General features: G+C 45.9%; 1 protein-coding gene across 4 annotated transcripts; it reads right to left on the bottom strand.

Moving 5' to 3' along the window:
• Positions 1-6512: 6512 nt before the first annotated feature.
• On the bottom strand, positions 6513-20881 carry LOC105480228 (solute carrier family 25 member 38). 4 transcript variants are annotated; one of them, XM_011738805.3, is made up of 8 exons: positions 16394-17780; positions 14789-14816; positions 14562-14683; positions 13568-13652; positions 12448-12627; positions 12046-12214; positions 9490-9656; positions 6513-7348 (listed from the first exon to the last, which is right to left on the bottom strand). In XM_011738805.3, the coding sequence occupies exons 1-8, from the start codon at positions 16414-16416 to the stop codon at positions 7226-7228; spliced, it is 897 nt and encodes a 298-aa protein (XP_011737107.1). In that variant the 5' UTR covers positions 16417-17780; the 3' UTR covers positions 6513-7225. The 4 variants fall into 4 exon arrangements, with proteins under 4 accessions (XP_011737107.1, XP_024648166.1, XP_011737106.1 ...); XM_024792398.2 differs by lacking the exons at positions 14789-14816; positions 16394-17780 and adding an exon at positions 20457-20881 and having other exon boundaries at positions 12030-12214; XM_011738804.3 differs by lacking the exons at positions 14789-14816; positions 16394-17780 and adding an exon at positions 20457-20881.
• Positions 20882-21994: the final 1113 nt, after the last annotated feature.

Below are 21994 nucleotides of genomic sequence, written 5' to 3'. Positions count from 1 at the left end.
CCCTCCCTATGCTTTGGGAAAAGAGGGGATTGAGAGATGGGGTTAGGGGAAGGTCAGAAAGAAACCTTGGTTCTGACGCTATTTCAGAAGCCTTTGTTTTCTTTAATTCAAAGCACTCAGCATGCCAAAGTGCCCTATTCAGTCAGGGGTATCATTTTCTGAGCCCCAACATTTTCCAGATGATTCCAGTGTGCAGCCATATTGAGTTTAAAAACCACGATCCTAGACTCTAGAGTATTTCTTCTTTATTGTATTTATTTTTTTTGAGACAGAGTCTCATTCTGTCACCCAGGCTGGAGTGCGGTGGTGTGATCTCGGCTTACTGCAACCTCTGTCTCCCAGGCTCAAGCAATTCTCCAGCTTCAGCCTCCTGAGTAGCTGGGACTACAGGCCCGCACTACCACATCTGGCCAATTTTTGTATTTGTGGTAGAGACAGAGTTTCGCTTTGTTGGCCAGGCTGGTCTTGAACTCCTAGCCTCAAGTGATCAGCCCGCCTTGGCCTCCCAAAGTGCTAGGATTACAGGCATGAGCCACTGCACCCAGCCTAGGGTATTTCTTGACTACCTAAGCTAATGGCTCCCGGGAGCAGAGAAGGAGAACTTAGAAGCTAGTTCTATCTAGAGGCTGTTGCATTGAGGCAGCTTTTTTTGGAGGGAGTGGTGACAAAAGCTGAAATTTAAGACACAGTGGATTGTTAAAAATTTTTCTTTTTTTTTTTTTTTTTTTTTTGAGACAGAGTTGCTATCTCCCAGGCTGGAGTGCAGTGGTGCAATTGTGATTCACTGCAGCCTCTGCCTTCCAGATTCAAGCAATTCTTGTGCCTCAGCTACCCAAATACCTGGGACTACAGGTGCACACCACTATATCTGGCTAAGTTTCTGTAATTTTAGTAAAGACAGGGCTTTGCCATGTTGGCCAGGCTGTTCTTGAACTCCTGACCTCAAGTATCTCACCCGCCTTGGCCTCCCCAAGTGCTGGGATTATAGGTGTGAGCCAGCGTGCCCTGCTGGTTGTTAAATTTATTTATTTATTTTTTGAAGACAGTCTCCCTCTGGAGTGCAATGGCGCCATCTCAGCTCACTGCAACCTCCACCTCCCAGGTTCAAGTGATTCTCCTGCCTCAACCTCCCAAGTAGCTGGAATTACAGGTGTGTGCCACCATGCCTGGCTAATTTTTGTATTTTTAGTAGAGATGGGTTTTCACCATGTTGGTCAAGCTGGTCTCGAACTGCTGACCTCAGGTGATCCACCTGCCTCGGCCTCCCAGAGTGTTGGGATTACAGGCGTGAGCCACCACGCCCAGCCTGGTTGTTACGTTTAATATCAACAATAAGTTAGAAGGCCCGGCGTGGTGGCACACACCTGTAATCCCAGCACTTTGGGAGGCTGAGGTGGGCAGATCCCTTGAGCCCAGGCATTCGAGACTAGCCTGGGCAACATGGTAAAACCCTGTCTCTACTAAAAATACAAAAATATTAGCTGGGTGTGGTAATGCATGCCTGTAGTCCCAGCTACTTGGGAGGCTGAGGTGGGAGGACTGCTTGAGCCTGGGAGGTAGAGGCTTCAGTGGGCTGACATTGTGCCACTATACTCCAGCCTGTGGAATAGAGTGAGACCCTGTCTCAAAAAAAACAAAAAAACCAACAAGTTATAAATGCACACTGCTCAGCCAGAAGTATATGGAAGAGGCATAAGGCATAACCTTGGTGAGCAGGTTTCAGTTTTGCAACCTCCCAGAGTCACTGCTGGGTTCCCTGTCTTGATTGGGCCCTCAGAACTGACTCACTCTAACCTCAGTTTGCCTCAAAATTATGTATGCTTTCTAACTGCTGGTTAAAGAAATTTCAGCCTCTCCTCATTTCTCTTGGGAGGAAGCAACTGAACGAAGTGAATGGAACGTTTCATTTGCACTCACATTTGCTAAGTGAGAAACCCTTATATGCCTTTTTAGACTTTCCATCGCTTAGAATCTATAGCTCTGGTCTTTCCTTTGCCTCAGAAATTGGATAGACCTAAATGTAATGAAGCCATCCAAGGTAACATCCAGTTTACAGAACATGTGTGAAACGGAGAGATGGGCTAAAACCATCAGAAAACAAACTCAGAAAATGGGACATTTTACAGGATACTGGGGCTGAGAAAGCGTTACCTCAAAGACTGGCCCTTTGATACGCCTAGAGAGGCCTTAGACGCTGCTTCAGAATCAAGGTTCCTCTAACTTTGTCTTGTTCTCCCATCCCCTCAGTCCCTACAAAGACAATGTAGAACAACAAAAGTGGGGAGAATGGTGGTGTCCTGGAATAGTTTTTGTTTTTTTTTGTTTTCTTTTTTTTGAGACAGGGCCTTGCTCTGTCACCTGGGCTGGAGTGAGCCTGATCACGGCTCACTGCAGCCTTCACTTTCAGGGCTTAAGTGATTCTCCTGCCTCAGCCTTCTGAGTAGCTGGGACTGCAGATGTGTCTCACCACGCCTGGCTGATTTTTTTATTTTTCCGTAGAGACAGAGTTTGACTATGTTGCCTAGGCTGGTCTCAAACTACTGGGCTCAAGCGATCTATCAGCCTTGGCTTTTCAAAGGGCTGGGCCTACAGGCATGAGCCATTGTGCCCAGCGTAGAGATTTTTAAAACCAACTGCCAGCAAAGTGTGGTGGCTCATACCTGTAATACCAACCCTTTGGGAGGCTGAGACAGGAGGATCACTTGAGGCTAGGAGTTTGACACCAGTCTGGGCAAATTGCGACATCTTGTCTCTGCAAAAAAAATTTTTAAAAATTGGCTGGGTGTGGTGGCGTGCACCTGTAGTCCCAGCTACTTGGGAGGCTGAGGTGGGAGGATTGCTTGAGCCTAGAAGTTCAAGGTTGCAGTGAACCATGATCATACCACTGCACTGCATCCTGGGTGACAGAGCAAGACCCTGTCTCTAAAACATAAATAAAAAACTAAATGCCTTGTATGGACCTTGTTTGAATTCTAATTGAAATAAACCAACTGTAAAAAATCATTTTTGAGACAGTCTGGGAAATGTGAATATGGATGATATGCAAAAAATGTGTTAAACTTTTCCAGGTGGGGTAGTGACATAGTACTTATGCTAAAAAAAGTCCATAATTTTTAGAGATGCATACTGAAGTATGCAAGGGTGAAATGATGTGATGTCTGGGATCTGTCTCTAAAAGCTTCATAAAAGAAAAAGGAGGCCAGGCGTGGTGGCTCACGTCTATAATCCCAGCACTTTGGGAAGCCAAGGCAGGTGGATCATGAGGTCAGGAGATCAAGACCATCCTGGTTAACACGGTGAAACCCCATCTCTACTGAAAATACAAAAAATTAGCCAGGCATGATGGCGGGCGCCTGTAGTCCCAGCTACTCGGGAGGCTGAGGAAGAGAATGGCGTGAACCCAGGAGAATGCAGTGAGCCAAGATCGCGCCACCGCACTCCAGCAGCCTGCGCAACACAGCGAGACTCCGTCTCAAAAAAGAAAAAAGAAAAAATATAACGAAAAAGGAGTGGCAGGGGCAGGGGACAGAGTTTGGGGAGAGAAGCAAGTATGACAAAATCTTGGCAATTGCTCCATCTGAGCGATATGAATGAAGGGCCAGTAGACCATTGGCTCTCCTATTGTGATGAATTGAAAGATTTCATAATCATGTATTCTTAGAAAGCGAGTGTAATATAGCTTGAAACCTTTGCTTCTGTGTCTTCTTTTGGCTCTAGCCCTACACTGCCTTATCTTTAGTCACCATATGACTATTTTCCTCCCACAGAGCCCCACCTCTAATGTGCTTTAAGTCTAAGGCAGCCAAGAAGGAACCATTAAAACAACAAAAAAAGGCAATGGGCAATGTTTCCAAAGCCAGCTAACGCTCACTAGCCAATTCCCTTCCGAACTTTAATAGTGAGACTGTGAGAGAGGAAACAACAGGCTACTTGCCACAGGACTTGGGATTCACAAAGACAAATTTTCTACCTCATGTTTAGAGAAAACTAGATGATTTCTCCTGATTTTATCATATTTATTTGCTCCCCCTAAAAAACAAATGAAGAAAATATGAGGGGAATCTGGTGGCGGAAATTCACCTGCCAATGTAAGGCCAGGAAATTCGTATTGGTAAGAAGCCCATCTCTCTCGGCCTTATCTCTGTCCCTCCTCCCTAAGAGGCCTCACTGGCATTAGGTTCCCTGCACTCAGGATGAGAGTCAAACGAGGCTGAGGAGGCAAGGGACATGGAACACCTGCTCTAGAGTCTAAGTTCTTAGGAAGCAGCCACTCCATCCAACTGTCCTCCCTTCTCTCCTTTCCCATCCTGACCTCCCCTGCTTCCTACAGCACGAGGCCTCACAACACACAGGTCACAGCATTGGAGGCTTGTGTGCCACTATAAGCTTAGGACCCTGCTTCATCCTTTCCCATACCTCTACCCAAATTACTGTTTTAAATATGGTGTTTTAACCTAAAACCTAAAGTATAAACTGATTTTAACTTATACATCAACTTAATCTGTGTTATGGGTTGAATCGTGTCCCCCCAAAAAATATATTGGTGTTCTAACCCCTAATACCTGCAAATGTGACCCTATTTGGAAATAGGGTCTAACAGATGTAATCAAATTAAAATGAAGTCATACTGGATTAGGATGAGTCCTAAGCCAATACCTAGTGTCCTTAAGAGAGAAATTTGGACATAGAAACATACACAAGGGAAAAGGCATGTGAAGACAGAGGCAGAGATTGGAGTGATATATTTACAAGCCAAGGAATGCCAGCCACCACTAGAAGGTGCAACAGGCAAAGCATGACTCCCCTTGAGCCTTCAGAGGTGCAATGCTGCTGACACGTTGATTTCAGACTTCTGGCCTCCAGATTGAGAGTTATAAACCATTCAGACTGTGGCAATTTGTTGTGGCTGTCCTATGAAGCTAATACCACATTTCAGAAACATTTATTCATTAACCCTCACCACCACCTGAGGCAGTAAACATTACTAACCCTATTTCCGGCTGGGGGCACTGGCTCACACCTGTAATCCCAGCACTTTGGGAGGCTGAGGTGGGTGGATCACTTGAGGTCAGGAGTTCAAGACCAGCCTGGCCAGCATGGTGAAACCCCATCTCTACAAAAAATACAAAAAATTAACCCAGCGTGGTGGCGCATACCTGTAGTTCCAGCTACTCAGAAGGCTGAGGTGAGAGAATTGCTTGAACCCAGGAGCGGAGGTTGCAGTCAGCTGAGATTGCACCATTGCACTCCAGCCTGGGCAACAGAACCACACTTTGTTCCCCGCCCCCTAAAAAACCCCCAAAGCAAACCCCATTTCCTAGGCAATTTCAGTGCCATGCCTAAATAGTGGAGAGCGAAGAGCCTTCAACCTGGGCTGCATGGATTAGAGCCCATGTTCTTAACCACAAGACTAAATATCCCCCCAACTTCTGCTTCTTGTATAAAGTAATGGCTGTTTCCTGGGGTTTTTTTTCCCCTGATAGTCTCATGCTGTCATCCAGACTGGAGGGCAGTGGCGTGATCTGCAACCTGCGTCTCCTGGGTTCAAGTGATTCTCCTGCCTCAGCCTCCTGAGTAGCTGGGATTACAGGTGTGCCCCATGATGCCCAGCTAATTTTTGTATTTTTAGTAGAGATGGGGTTTTGCTGTTTTGGCCAGGCTGATGTTGAACTCCTGGCCTCAAGTAATCTGCCTACCTCAGCCTCCCAAAATGTTGGAATTACAGGCAGGAGCCACCGTGCCTGGCCATCTTTCCTGAATTTTAAAGAAAAGATTTGAGTACACAATAAGAATAGCTATAAAAGAGATAATAACAAGTGTTGACAAGGATGTGGAGAAACTGGAACTCTCATATACTGTGGCTAAGAATGGAAAATGGTATAGTCACTTTGTCATCCAGGTGACAGGGTCTCACTCTGTCATCCAGGCTGGAGTGCAGCCTGGATGTGCAGTGGCATGATTTCAGCTCACTGCAACCTCTGCCTCCTGGGTTCAAGTGATTCTCATGCCTCAGCCTCCTAAGTAGCTGGGATTACAGGCACGTGCCACCATGTCCAGCTAATTTTTGTATTTTTAGTAGAGACGAGGTTTCACCATGTTGGCCAGGCTGGTCTTGAACTCCTGACCTCATGTGATCCACCCGCTTTCACCTCCCAGAGTGCTGGGGTTACAGGCTTGAGCCACCACGCGTGTCCTACAGACTGCATTTATATGAAGTATCCAGAAAAGGCAAATTTATGAAGACAGAAAGCCTATTAGTGGCGGCCTGAGGCTGGGAATGAGGATTAATTACAAATGGCATGAGAGATCTGTTTGGGGAATAAAAATGTTCTTAAAGTGATTTATAGTAGTGGTCGCATCATTCAGTAAAGCTGTTTTTTTCTTAAAAGAAATTAGGTTTCAGGGACCTACATAGGTCAAGAACCAGCCACCCTAGAACTATTTTATTTTAGAAAAGGGTTCAGTCCATTTTTACAAGGCACAGGTAAAGAAAAAAGAACGGTGACAACACCTTTTAGGTTTTCCAAACAGCTTTCAATGATAAAGTTCAATAAATAAAGTAAAACACTTTAATTGCAGGGGGAAAAAAAATGCCAGAATTTAGAGGTAAAACAGTACAGGGGCCAAGACCAAAAAATTTTATCTGGACATTCAGAGGCTAGAAAGCCACTGTCCCATTCTCCAGAGCCTCTGAGAAGTTGATTGAGAACCAATTAAAGAAGGGCATCTGTTCCTCTCATCCTACCATCACCTCAGTCATTCTGTGACCTGGTGACAGTGACTCGTCTCCTCACATCCAGTCTTCCCTGGCTGGAGCTCCTCAGGCCCGGCAGGCAGCTTACAGCTTCTCTGGCTTTGAGATTCCTTGCCCAAGAACATACCCAAGGAGACCCTGTGGTGTAGGTGCGGGGCTGAAGTGCAGCCACCCGACAGAGCTCTCCTGGGAAAATGCCTTTCCAAGTAGCCTCTCAGGGTATGCAGAGGTCTCTCCTAACACCCCAGTGTGCTCTATGTATTGGTGACATCTCTTTTGGAGATTCTGAAGGCTCAAATCAGGTCCATATATTTTCTCCTTAAAGGGATTACCGAAGGCAAAGGCAATACAATTTCTGCCTGGCTTTCCAGGTAGGACGTCATCTTACTGCAGAACAGTAAGCAGCAGCAGCAGCCCTTGGCAGAAACCAAGCAGGGCAATAGATTTCACCCTTTCCCAGTCCTCTGTTGGTCAGGACTTCAGGCCCATCTTGGCCATCATCTCTTCATACACTGTCCACGCCATTGCTGCCATTAGAGTTCTGCGGAGGGCTCGGGGGATGCCACCTTGGAAGAAGCCACGTAGTCCATAGTCCTATGGTGAAAATAAATGTCAAAACTCTGGAAGCGAAGTAGCAATACAATTAATTATCCACTTGGTATCAGAGTGAGGGTCTCTGTTACCCCATGTTTAAGACTTAGTTTCTAAACTTTATGCCCAAAGTAAGAATAATGGGTCCAAGAACACAACCAAAGAACTTAAAAGTGTTTTTTTTTTTTTTTTTTTTTTTTTGAGACAGAGTCTTGCTCTGTCGCCCAGGCTGGAGTGCAGTGGCGTGAACTCAGCTCACTGCAACCTCTGTCTTCCGGGTTCAAGCAATTCTCCTACCTCAGCCTTCCGAGTAGCTGGGACTATAGGCGCCTACCACCACGCCTGGCTAATTTTTGTATTTTTAGTTGAGATGGGGTTTTCACCATATTGGCCAGGCTGGTCTCAAACTCCTGACCTTGTAATCTGCCCACCTAAACCTCCCAAAGTGCTGGGATTACAGGCGTGCGCTACCGCACCTGGCCAAAAGCCTTTTTTTTTTTTTTTTTTTTTTGTAGTTCCTGGGCTTACCTTTTTAGGCCTGCTCTAGGGGAATTTCTTAGGTGAAAATCTTTATGCAGGGTTGCTGTGTACTTGTGCAGTTTGTATACTGTACAGAAGCACTAAGCCCCAAGTAGAAAATGAAATCCAGGCAGAAACCTGCTTGCCAAGCCCGGGATCCTGGATCCAGGCTGAAGGAAAAGGTGCCTTCTTGTCATTTGTCTATCAGGAGGGAGTATCTTTTTGTAATTCACTGTATGCTCTTGGTGGCCCTGTCTTCATATGAATTAAAGAAAAAATGCCCCTTCCTCCTCCCTCATAATCTGGGTTGATTTGAAATTTCACATAGAAAATATTATTTTAAAACTTTATGATTTTAGATATAGAGATAAGAACACACACTTTGGGAGGCCGAGACGGGCGGATCACGAGGTCAGGAGATTGAGACCATCCTGGCGAACACGGTGAAACCCCGTCTCTACTAAAAAATACAAAAAAGAAACTAGCCGGGCGAGGTGGCGGGCACCTGTAGTCCCAGCTACTCGGGAGGCTGAGGCAGGAGAATGGCGTAAACCCGGGAGGCGGAGCTTGAGCTGAGATCCGGCCACTGCACTCCAGCCTGGGCGACAGAGCCAGACTCCATCTCCAAAAAAAAAAAAAAGAACACAAATTCACATTTACCTTTAGCAAGAATATCTGCTTTGTGATAACAACACATGTTCTAAAAGAGCCAACCCAGTGGCTTATGGATAGTATACAGCTACTGTAATTTTTTTTTTTAAATTTAAATAGGGTTTCCTTATATTGCCCATGCTGGTTTTGAACTCCTAGGCTCGAGGGATCCTTCTGCTTCAGCCTCCCAAAATGCTGGGATTACCAGCATGAGCCACCGTACCCAGCCTCTACCATACTTTTTATCTTCAATAATACCATTTGTCCATTTATATTAGAGCAAGCTTGTTCAACCCGCAGCCCACAGGTCGCATGTGGCCCAGGACAGCTTGGAATGCAGCCCAACACAAATTCGTAAACTTTCTTAAAACATTCTAAGATTTTTTTGGTGACATTTTTTCTTTAGCTCATTAGTTATCATTAGTGTTAGTGTATTTTATGTGTGGCCCAAGACAATTCTTCTTCCAATGTGGCCCCAGGAAGTCAAAGGACTGGACACCTGTATATTAGAGCAAACTGCTAGAATAAAACAATGTGTTTGTGTGGTTTTTTTACCCTCTGACTAAATAGTACTTTACCCTAGGTACTCTAGGTCCTCAATTAGAGTACTAATTTCACCCCGATTTCCTGATTCAGTAAGTCTGGGGTAGAGTTCAGCAATCTGCAATGTTTAACAAATATCACAGGTGTTCCTAATGTAAATGTCTCTGCCCCTCAAAAAAACATCAGTTTTGTGGTTCTCAACCTTAAAACATACATATTAAAATCACTGGGAAACATTAAAAAAAGAAGAAGAAATATGCTGGGGTTTCATGCCCCTAGACATTCTGATATAGTTGGCCTAGATTTTAACCTGGGCATGGGGACTTTTTAAAGCTCTCTAGGCAATTTTAATGTGAGTGAAGGTAAGAACTACTGCTCTAGAAAGAGATCCTTAACCACCACAAGAACCAGTACTTATTCTGTAGTCTTACTTTGAAAATAAGTGTCACTGCTTGACCAATCCATTGAAACTTCAGTGGGTAAAGCTGCATATGAGTTTTGATAACATCTGCAGGTTGAGTTACCAGTGAGGCCAGAATACCAGCAAATATCCCACAGCTGAAATTTGTAATAGGAATAAGGGTTGCATCCACCTGGTCTGAAATAGAACAAAGGTAACATGTGGTTATGGATCTTACATTAATCAGATAAAGGTCAGTGCAAGTTGCCCATTAATTCTTCCCCAAACCAAGAAAGGTCTGGATTCAAATAAGGCTACAGATTCAAAACTTAAAGGTGCAACTAGTAAATTTATGTAGATGGAATGATGGAGTTAGAAAAGCACCTTTTTCAAACCACCATCACAATAATTGACTCAGGCAAGAATCATTGACTGATTTTAAAACGTGGGAAAAAGGATGTTTATACAGATTCAAAGTTATCTTCCCACAAAGATACTTAGACATTACAATGGGAAAAACAGGTGACTTTTCCGGGAAGATACCTGTCAGTATCTTATCCAAGTGATGAAGTGTTACTATCACTCATAATAGGTCAAATTAATGTTATGACCCTCCCGATATAAGGCAATGAGGATACACATACCTCATGTGGTCCTCTTGCTAAAAATCTAATCAAGAAGAAACTGCAGATAAACCCACAATGAGGTATGCAACTGGCCTATACTCTTGAAAATAAAACACAGGATTTACTACGAAGTACATTATTGGGACAATTAGAGAAATGAGAATATGGACTGTAGGTTAAAGAATTGGGCCACATGCCTGTAATCCCAACACTTTGGGAGGCCGAGGCGGGTGGATCACTTGAGCCTGGGAGTTCAAGACCAGCCTGGGCAACATGGTGCAACCCTGTCTCTACTAAAAATACAAAATTAGCCAGGCATGGTGGCATGCACCTGTAATCCCAGCTACTCCAGAGGTTGAGGCACAAGAATCACTTGCACCAGGGAGGAGGAGATTGCAGTGAACCAAGATCACATTGCTGCACTCCAGCCTGAGTGACAGGGCAAGACTCTGTCTCAAAAAAAAAAAAAAAATAATTATCTAGGTTAAACTTCCTGAGTTTCCTAAGATGGTTATATGACAGGATGTCCTTATTCGTAGGCAATAGACACTGCAGTACTCAAAAGTAAAAGGGCATCACATTTCCAACTTACCCTCAAAGGGCAGGAAAAAAATATGTACATTGTACTATTCTTGTGGCTATTTTTGCAAGTTTATTTCCAAATACCAGATCGATTTTTTTTTTTTTTTTGAAACGGAGTCTCGCTTTGTCACCCAGGCTGGGGTGCTGGAGTGCAGTGGTGTGATCTCAGCTCACCGCAACCTCCACATCCCAGGCTCAAGCGATTCTCATGCCTCAGCCTCCCAAGCAGCTGGCATTACAGGCATGTGCCACCCATGCCCAGCTAATTTTTATATTTTTAGTAGAGACCAGGTTTCACCACGTTGGCCAGGCTGGTCTCGAACTCCTGACCTCAAGAGATCTGCCCACCTCGGCCTCCCAAAGTGCTGGGATTACAGGCATGTGGCCCAATTCTTTAACCTACAGTCCGTATTCTGATATTCTGATTTTGAGTGATGGGCCTCAGAAATTTTTAAAGATGGATTGAGAAGTTAAAAATTGCCCATCTATGCTTCCTTATCGCCTTAATTTTCTGTCACAAAATAAGGCTCTGACCTGCAGGGTTACACCTTCTGGTGCCTGGGTAGAAGCAGCAAATCTCCCAAGGCACTCCAGCTGTAGCTGGTTACCACGTCATGATGGCGGGCATTCTGGCATTCCTAATTAAAGGACCTTGGTTGCAATTCCTTGCTCAAATTATCCATAGACACTTTATTGCATGCAGGTTCATTCTATGGATGTGTTTCTAGCAATACCTTGTTCTACTTGGGTCAATGTTTACTGTCCACCAATTTTGTTCATGTCTAGCCCAACCTGACCTAACTGGTGGGGTGGGGTGGGGTGGGGTGGGCCTCCCCCAGTGACTGAAGTTTGGCACCTTCCTCTCCACCTAAATGGAGGGCTCAAAACTATGTTAACTGGGAACACAGCAAGGGAGATGAAAATATTATTTTTCTTCAAACTCCTAACTTACTACTGTTTCCCAGACTTTAACAAGAATCACATCAAGTGCTTCTTGAAAAATACAGATTCCTAGGTTGTACCCCAAGGTTTCTCATCTAAGAGGCCTTGGATGGGACCCAGCAATCTTAAGATCAAATATGGGAAGTATTGTTGCAGAAACTCTGCAAAGCATGCTTTATTTCCCTCCCACCCACCCTATCTTCACCCCCCAAATTATAGTGGTGTAAATACTGTTTGCCTTAATAGGATGTAAATTCCAAACGGCAGGGATCAAGTTTGTCATATCCACCTTTGCATCCCAGTTCCTGACACAATCATGATATGGCTCAGTTCCTAACACTCTGCTAAGAGAAACACATAGTCCCATATCCCAGAGAAAACGGTGAGGATCTGATAGCTCAAGGATAGCTCTTCCCCACACCTTGCTTTATCCCTACCATGGGGCACTATGTTTTTGGTCTGGTTGTAAAACATCAGGTAGATTCCTGAAAAGGGCGCATCTCGAAGGAGAGTTGCTGTCAGGCCACTGAAGAGGCCCCGGTGCCCCTCGCTGCGATAGATGCTCCTCAGGGCAGCGTAGATACTCTCATAGCCATATTTCCCACTCTGCAAAGAGAGCACAGAACCAGTGACTCACATGGAGGCGCTCCATTTGAGCACTGAACAAGCAGACTGCAGGTTATGGGGCATTACCGTGGGCTCTAATTCACATATGGCTTGGCTGACCACATCAGAGTGTATGTTAGATTACAAATCAGGAGTTGACATTGGTGGTCACTCCCCAGGAGCCCAATGGCTAAGCTGAACTATCCTGAGGCCCTAAAGCAGTCTGAACTTACCTCATAGCGCGTCTTGATTACCGTGATAGGTGACATACAGACCCCTGCAACAGAGCGAGAGCCCACCCCCAGCATGATCGACTCCAGGGCGGTTGGGGGATGGCCTCGCAAGAAATACTGCTTCAAAGAGTAGAGAGTGCCAAAGTAGATTCCAACGCCAGGGACACATCTCACAATGGACTGCAGAGAAGGTCAGAAAGAAAAGAAAATCAAAGAGCAAACACTTTAAGTATTGTCTTAGCTGGGTTTTCCCAAAAGACCCCAAGATGATTCGCATGTAAGTACTTTGTTTAAGGTGTGGAAGGAATACCAATAGGGAAGTGGGGGACATAAGACAGGAGAGAAGGCAGTCAATAAAGGATGTTATAAAGCCAGTTACTTCTATGGGCAACTAAATCCCACTGAGGAACTCTGGGAATCAGTGTAGAACACACCTCAGAGTTACTCCTCCAACTGAGCGGGGAGGGACATGGGATTTTAAACACCAACTCTCGTCTTTCAGTGGTTGAGGACTCTGTGGGTTTGGAAATACATACTGCTTTGGGTTAGGAAATCAATATCACTTCTGTGATCTCCTTGCTAAAAATGTAGAACTAAATCTAATCACAAAGAAACTGCAAAGAAACCCACAGTGAGTTATATAACTGGCCTATACTCTTGAAAACAAAACACAAAATTATTCTGAAGTACACTACTGGGATAATAGAGAAATCAGTATATAGATTTCTGATTTGGGTTTGGGCTGGGCACTAATTCCTTGGTGTGGGTCCCTAAGGCCAGAAAAAGCCTTTGAGCAAAGAAATGCTGGTGTGGAGGTACCATCCCACTTTTACTGAAGTGATTAGGGCAAGGGCATTCTGACAGGTGGGACAATAGGTACCTCTGCTGTAGAGACTATGCTGCCCTAATAAATCACATCTAAGCATAATGTGCAGATGCAACATATCCCTGAGCCTTCAAACAGAAGTTAGTGGTAGTATGAGAGATGGGTAGGAAGATCACGTAGGTACTCCTACCACTTCTGACTCTCACATATTCTTAAGAGCTGGTAAGGTGGATGAGAAATGGCTGGTTATCAAGGAGTGGGTGCAAGAGAACCTAGATCCAGATGGCAGCTTACAGGGGACATCCCTTTCCAAAGGCCCAAAAGACTCTCCGTGCGAACCACCTTCAAGAGTACAGCCAACATCCCAACACGTCTAGACCTGAAAGCAGACAAAATGGAGACAGGAAGGAAAAAATCACTCAGATCACTTCTTCATAAAACAATTTCCCACTCAAAGACTTCCTTTATAGATTCATTTTTAGGACACTTAACAATCTCTACAATGCACTTTGGAGATACTCTATGTGTTCATAGGTTGGCACACACATATTTGCTTATCCATTTATACTGCGAGTGGGATTACCTCCTTTTTTTATGTACATTTTGCATACTTCCCACAGCACAGAGCTCAATATTCGGGCACAAAACAGACAATACAGGCTGGGTGCAGTGGCTCATGCCTATAATCTCAGCACTTTGGAAGGCTGAAGTGGGCAGATCACTCGAGGCCAGAAGTTTGAGACCAGCCTGGCCAACATGGCAAAACCCCATCTCTACCAAAAATATAAAAATTAGCTGGGTATGGTGGTGAGCACCTCAATCCCAGCTACTTGGGAGACTGAGGCAGGAGAAACACTTGAACCTGTGAGGCAGAGGTTGCAGTGAGCCGAGATCGCACCACTGTACTCCAACGTGGGCAACAGAACGAGACTCTGCCTCAAAAACCAAACAAAAACAAACAAAAAAACCCAGATAATACTGATGTTATTTCCAGAAAATCCCCTGCTACTCTAATGCCAGGCAATCTAGTTATAACACAATAATACAAGCTAACACAATAAAGTGTAAATGTCACTGAGGCAGATTCCAGGAAGCTGCTCAGGAAAGGACCCCATTTAACTAAAAAGAAATGTCAAATATAAAAACAATTCAGAGAACATATGATTGAGCATGGCCTGTGTTTCTCTCTGAACATCCAACAGAATGGAAGTTGACTTAACACAGTAGAGATATTCCTGTGTCTGAAAAGTTGCTGAAATCAGCTCCCCCAATGAAATGCAGGGCCTACCCATGATCTGAGGGCTGGAGGGTTTGCAGGCGTGTTTTAAGGAGATCCAGAGGTTGGAAAAGGAGGGTAGAACAGGTCCCACTGATGGAGCCACACAGGAAAGCCTTGATCACTGGATGTAACTGCAGGACAAGACAATATTGTGTCAGTAGCTCTGCCTGTGTGAGCCTCACCTTTCTCCACACCTGATCAGCGAATTCCTTTATAATGGTCTCTTCGAAACTTACCTGGTGGTGCTTCATGTTTTCTTCATACCTCAGAGAAGGGAAAAGTATAGCCAGAAATTTAAAATACTGGAATGTTGTTGAGGACACTGTAGGCTGCAAGAGGTATCTCTGGTCTTAGTATTGCTGATACACATATTGCTTAGTGGGAGCAAAACTATTTCCATGCCACTGACCGCTCTTCCCTATTTCTTCTGACTCAAAAAGTTACTGGTCATCTCCCTATGTTTGCAAAAGCAAAGTCAATTGAATGTAGTGCTTTCACTTTGAACTGATGATGTGCAGGCTCCCTTCGCTGTAAGACCTATAGGTATTTATAGGACCAAAGCAATTTATAGGACCAAGCCAAAGCAAATGAAACCTTAAGCTCAACCACTGTGTAAAATTAAGTGCCACTTCCTGTAGAACCTAGTATTTCCTTCATTTAAAACTTTCCCCTTCTCTTAAACCATCCAGCTTACTGGGCCCTACACAGATCACACAGTCCTACAGACCAGTAGCCTCTCCTGGCTTTGCTGCCTCTCCTTCAACCCATGAATCATCATACACACTGGCTAATCTACAGACACCACCTGGAAGGGTGGAACTCCTTCAAAGACTAAATGCATCTCCCTTAAGCGTGTTCCAGGAGCTGCATGTTCCAGGAGATGCAGCTTCCAGCACCGGCGTTACCATTACAGGACAGCATCCTCTTTGTAGACCCCTAGAACCCAGTAGTATCACAAATGACTGTGAAAAAGTACTTAAAATCCAACCAGTGACCTTCTTCCCCTTACTTCCCCTTCCCTAAAATAAATAAATAAATAAATAAATAAATAAATAAATAAATAGCTATCTTCTCCGAAAATGCTTGGCAAATTCATCCCCAAAGACCTCTTCCTTTATTAAGTGGCATCTGCACTATTATTTTTAAATAAATGATATTTTGTGGCCCTAAAACATTAAGATGAATATTTATAAAGTTTCCATTATACACATCACATAACTATTTACCTGAAACTGAAATGTGTGTAATCTGCGGTATTTGCTTAACAGAGAAGAGAGTGCATCTCAAATTCCACCAAAGGAGCCAGTTATAACTGGAATTCCTCATAAGACTGTTGGAGGCAGAGGGTGGGGGGAACTAAGTCAGGTCATTAAAAACTGGAGTTTACAACCACGATCCAATAACTTCTGAAGTACCAAAGGGTAGTCTGATAAGACAACAGGTAAAACCAAGTAAGGTGTGCATATTTCAGCAAGTCTGTATCCACATCGACTCCCTCTCCCCAAGAGGTGTCCCGCTGTTCTGCCAACCAATATTCCTATGAGTTCTGTGTTTCTAGTCTCTCCCAAGACTTTGTGGCATTAATGAGCCCCGTTTCTTCACACACTGGGCCTCTCGCTCCCACTGGCATCTCCTCTTCTGCCAGGCAACAGGCTCCAAAGCGTCCATCTTTCCAGCCTGATGCTACACCATCTCCACTTGCTCTGTGCCAGTCCCTCCGCAGGCCCCCCCGCCCCCGGTTTGCTATCCAGCTAAATCTCCTCCACTAACACAGCCTCTGAGGGCTCACCAAGCACCTGCTGTACCCCAGGAACCCATTCCTGTCCCTGTCCTTATCTTACTTGGCCTCTCTGGTACATGCCATATGGCTGAGTGCCTCTCCTCGCAGTTTCTGGTTTCTCTCTCCTTCTCCTCCTTGGCCTGCCCTTCACATAGGACTGCTCCTCTTATCTCCTTTCAGAGTAACCTCACCCATACCCAGGCTTCACACACATGCTAGTTACGCCCACATCACCAGCCCAGGTCAGCCTCTCCCCGGACTCTGCTAATGTCTCCTTGTTTTCCCTCAAATGGCCCACAGGCATCTCAAATTCAACATGTCCAAAATGGAAACCTGGTCAACAGTTCTTCTGCACTTGCCTCTTCTCCAGTCCACACGGGGATACTCCAGTAATCCAGGTTGGAAACCTCAGAGACACATAAAACTCACCAGCCTGCTGCTTCATGACCAAGTCCCAAGCCCTCAGTCTTCCCAGTCTGGCCTCCACTGATCCATCCTAATGATCTCTGCAGCAGTCTCCAACCTCAACTATGCCAACCCACCCTCAACTCTACTCCCAGAGTAGCACTGGGCAAGGCATCTATAGACACCACCTCAAAATCTCATAGCATCTTATGAGCTAGGTATTTTAAACTCGTTTTACAGATTAAACTGGAGCTCACAGAAGTTACAAATGTGTCCTATGTCACAGGGATTGAAGCCACTGGCCAGGACTTAAAGTTCATACTCTTTTCACCATACCACCCAGTCTAAAGTGAAAATCCAGGACACTTAGGCCACTCAGGGCATTCCACTATTCACCATCACTCCCTCCTTGCAATGCTCTCTTCCTTTAGCTTCAGAGATTAATGCTGTCCTGGTTTTCCTCCCACTTCTCTGGCCTCTCCCTTAAATGAACCATACTTCCATGGCTCTTTATCCACTTCCAGGGGTTCCATTTCCACCCCCCTCCACACTCTCAACCTCTCACTGGAGCTCAGTCTCACACAGTCACTTACTCAGATGTCCCACGGCCACCTCAGATGACACTTCCAAACCTGAACTTTTCTCCCACACCTCCAACCAGCTCCTCCTTCAAGGTGCCCTGTCCCAGTGAATGCCCTGCCATTTCTCGAGCCACCCAGCCAGAAACCTGAGCACTATCCTTGGACATGGCCTCTCCACACTTGCTTACTCTACCTCCAAAACAGCTCTCAAATCCACCAATCCATTCCAGCTGAGAACCCTGTTATCTCCTGCCTTGGTGACTGCCATTACTTTTTTACTCATTTGTCATCTATATGACCCCTCTAATCCACTCTTTACCCTGCAGCCAGAGTCATCTTTTGTTTTATTATTTATTTACTTATTTAGAGACAAGGTCTTGCTCTGATGCTTAGGCTGGAGTGTAGTGGCACAATCATGGCTCACTGCCAACTATGACCTCTCAGGCTCAGGTGATCCTCCCACCTCAGCCTCATGAACAGCTGGGACTACGGGTGTGTGTCACCATGCCCAGCTAATTTTTTGTAGAGATGGGGTTTCGCTATGTTGCACAGGCTGGTCTCAAACTCCTGGACTCAAGCAATCTGCCCACCTCTGCCTCCCAAAGTGTTAGCATTACAGGTGTGAGTCACTGTGCCCAGCCTGAGTCAGCTTTTAATACTGCAAATTTGATCACATTGCTTTCAGGAACAAAACCCTTCAATGAAAGAAAATGTTTTGTGAAATCTGAAGTTACTAGCTTAAAAACAAGACCAAAAAAAAAAAACAAAAGATGGAATAAAAATACAAGTAATGACAAACGTATTAGGAGCTACAGAGTATCCCACAAATTTGTCATTAATACTCATTGAATTATAATTTTAAAAAGCCCAACCAAACCAACACCCTTTAATTGGTTCATATTCCTCTCAGGATAAAGTCCAAACTGCTGGTTGCAAGGCCTTTCATGTATCACAGGGCTCCTGCTTACTGTTTTGTTTTGGCCTGTGTTCTCACCTTCCCACTAACACACTCTGCAGCCATACTGGAGGACTCCACCTTACTTTCACCTCTGAAAACTGACATGTAGTTATGCCCTAGCTCCTCTCTAGCTCCCCAACTCCGCCACGTCCAAGTTCAGTGCCTCTCCTTCCGGCTTCTGCAGCAGCACCTGTCCCCAGCTCCCTTATGACTGCGTGTCCAAGACAGAATGGTCACAACTCCTGCCTGTCTTGTTCATGGTGATATCTCAAGAACTGACCTTGGAGCCTGGTGCACAGTAGGTGTTCAGCAGTGACAACAGAATGAATCTTGCCACCTAACAGGAAACCTAAAGCTCTCCCTTTGAGCGCAATCCCACAGGATAGGGCTCGGTGGGTCCTGCATGGCTCATCCCAGGATAGGTTAATCTCCTCCACCTCTCTCCAGGCCTCTTGCTCCAGCAACGCCATAGGAATGACCTGCAGTTACAGTTTCTGGGCAGTTCTCCTAGGGGCTGCTGCCCCAGTGCTCACACAGGTGTTGTGTGGAATTTGTTTTAAAACAAATTTGCTGTTGTCCTTCACCTTCCCACCCTTGATTGCAGGAAATATCTTCCTAACATCTTTTATTTCACAGCACAGTGATTAGACATGTTACTTTGTACTTTTCCAAGTCCATTAGCACAGAGCAGATGTTATTTATACTAGCAGTACAGATCAACCTCTAATAGGCAAAAACAAGACAAGACAACAACAACAACAAAAACCATTCCAACAGGTAATATTGAATGGTCTTAAGATTTTTGTCAATGGTGAATGGCACACAACCTTTGCAAGTGAACTTAATTTTCAAAAAGTAGCTCAAGGCCAGGCGCGGTGGCTCACACTGGTAATCCCAGCGCTTTGAGAGACCGAGGCGGGAGGATCACTCGAGGTAAGCAGTTCAAGACCAGCCTGGCCAACATCACCCCCTCTACTAAAAATACAAAAATTAGCGAGGCGTGGTGGCTCACGCCTCTAATCCCAGCAACTTGGGAGACTGAGACAGGAGAAATGCTTGAACCCGGGAGTCAGAGGTTGCAGTTGAGCCGAGATGGCGCCACTGCACTCCAGCCTGGGCGACAGGGCAGGACTCCGTCTCAAAAAAACAAAAAAAACACAACACCTCAAGGATATTCAAGGCAAATAAAAAAGTAGTTTCTTTTTAAGGGGAGAAAGAAGAGGGCAAAAACAATAATACGCACACAAAGGAAATAAGTAGCACATAAGAGTGCGAACTGGATCCACAAGCAATTCCTACTACCCTGATAAAAGTATCCTAAGTCCAATTCACTTCTGGAGGCGAGGGCTGGAGAGCCCTGAAAAAGATAAGCAGGTTTTCAAAGACGTCAACGTTAAGTCGCCACTGCCGCCGTCTCCGCCTTTAAGGATTAAAAAAAAAAAAAAAAGTCGCATTTTGCCCCTACCTCGGGCGCAAGACCTCAGAGGGAGAGCCGCGGCTTCTGCCTGGGCCTCAGGCCTTCAGCGTCTAAGGCCGGGCTGCACCCCGACTCCACCCACCAGGCAACCACTCCGCCAGCCCCGCCTCCGCCTCCACCAATAGCGGCCCGGCGGCCCGGCCACGGCGACCAATCGAACGCCGGAGGAAGCGTGGGGTCGCCAGGTGACCACGTGCCGTCCCAACGGACCGGAAAGTTGGCACTCAGAGCTGCAGCCACGCCTGGCCGGCAGGTATTAGCGCCGCGGCCTGCGGGAGCACAGCCATACTGGGCAGCTTGCGGCGGCATCAACGGCTTCTCAGCTTCAGCGCTATTACCAGGCCTTGTGACGGTCCCAAATCTGCCCGGGTGCCCTCCCACCTCCGCCACTCCTGGCAGCCTACTCGCACCTTGTGGGGGCCGCGCGGACACACTCCCCGGCACGCGCCCCGCCTAGGCCTCGGCAATTCCTCCCTCTACCGGGACATCGGCCCTGCAGCGCCTGGCTGGCCCGCAGCTCCTGGCCTCTCCTCACTCCCCGCCCCCTTCTCAATCCCATTAGTCAAAACTCCTCTCCTGCCCCATCCTCAACCCTGAGCGCACCTTGGGGCGCGGAAAAGGGTCGCCGAGGCTTAGTAAAGCCCCGAATTCTCCTGCCAGAGCTCGCGGTTCGGACCCCTGCCCTTCCCCGCAGTGCTCTCACCATAAGCGTTTCCACCGTGTCTCCGACATCTTGCGGTTGCAGCAGCGACTGACGTGAGTTCTGAATCATTGGAGATGGGGCCCGCGAGTGCTCTGGGCCCAGGGTGCCGTCGACGGGAGCTTGGGCCCAGCCCTGGAGGCCTTGAAGAAGGCGAGGGGATGGCGCTAGCCCGGCGAAGCGCTTTAAGCCGGGGGCTCTCTTACGTCTGCGCCTGTAAGCACGCAGCCGCCGGGGATCAGAGCTTTCTAGTCCAGGAGCTGCGAGCGCGGAACAATCCCGCCGCGGGAATTACGCGCCGCTCTTCACCGGCGCCGCACACTCCGCGGCTCTGCTCTCCTGCCCATCCTGCCCCGCCGCAGGCTTCAGCACCGGAGGAGATGAGGTTCTGTGTATCCGGGGATGGAGGAAGCGCCGGAGGAACTCTGTAGAAGAGGAGATTTCGCTTCCGGGTGGGACGCTTGTCACGTGAGGGTGTTCTGAGCGCTACCTGGTGAAAACGCCCAGAACTGCCCGGTCCGCGCTTCCCTGAACCCAGAGCTTAACGCGGGGAACTTTGCTTTTGCGTGGAACATCTGAATGTATTTACAATCCAGACTTGGTCTACCCAGTAAGGCAGCCACTAGCCAACGGGGGCTATTGATTTATTAATTGATACATTAATTTTAATTATTTTATGTTAAAAACCGAAGTAGTGTGGAATGCTTTCTCCTTAAACAGGCTTTTGTTTTCTTTTCAGGACCATATTTCCCTTTAAATGCTGAAAATTTAGTGTAGGAATTGATATGTACTGTATGCATAAACCACACGCTGGATATCTAAGACTGGTGAGGTAAAATCTCAATTTTTATATGTTGAAATTATATTTTGGATATATCGGGTTATATGAAATATATTATTAAAATTAACTTCAGGCAGAGGGCAGTGGCCCAGGCCTGTAATCTCAGCACTTTGTGAGGCCTAGTCTGGAGGATTGCTTGAGGGAGCCAAGGAGTTCGAGACCAGCATGGGCAACAAAGCAAGGCCCCCGTCTGTAAAACAAATAATAATAACTTCACGTGTTCTTTTTAAATGTGGCTAGTAAAACATTTAAACTTTAACACATGGCTCCCATTACATTTCCGTAGGACAGCGCTGGTCTAGTTGGTTAAAATTCTGGTTTATTGCTCACCTGGAATCTGTCAATGGCTTTTTTGGTCTCCCAACTTTCCGTTATGCCTGTCTGGCTGATCCATGGAAAAGCATTACTGCTGGGATCCTGACACTCCTGTTGAAAATGCAGGCATACACTTTCAGTGGCCCTGGTAATATGCAGAATAAAGTCCAAGCTTTTCATGGCAACCTTCGCTACTTTCCACATTCATTCATTACCCAAGAACTAGATCAGAAAAGAAACTGATGACTTAGGGAGCAAGATAATATTTTTTGAGGCTTCATTCCTGTGCTGCTGAGGTACATAGAACAGGCAAGAAAGGGGTCCCAGAGGAGATTATTCCCAGAGAGTATTAAGGAAAGTATAAACATTAAAAAAAAAAAAAAAA

This window comes from Macaca nemestrina, chromosome 2, assembly GCF_043159975.1.
Source record: "Macaca nemestrina isolate mMacNem1 chromosome 2, mMacNem.hap1, whole genome shotgun sequence".
In the NCBI taxonomy this organism is placed as follows: Eukaryota; Metazoa; Chordata; class Mammalia; order Primates; family Cercopithecidae; genus Macaca; species Macaca nemestrina.
This window is presented reverse-complemented; position numbering and strand designations above follow the sequence as displayed.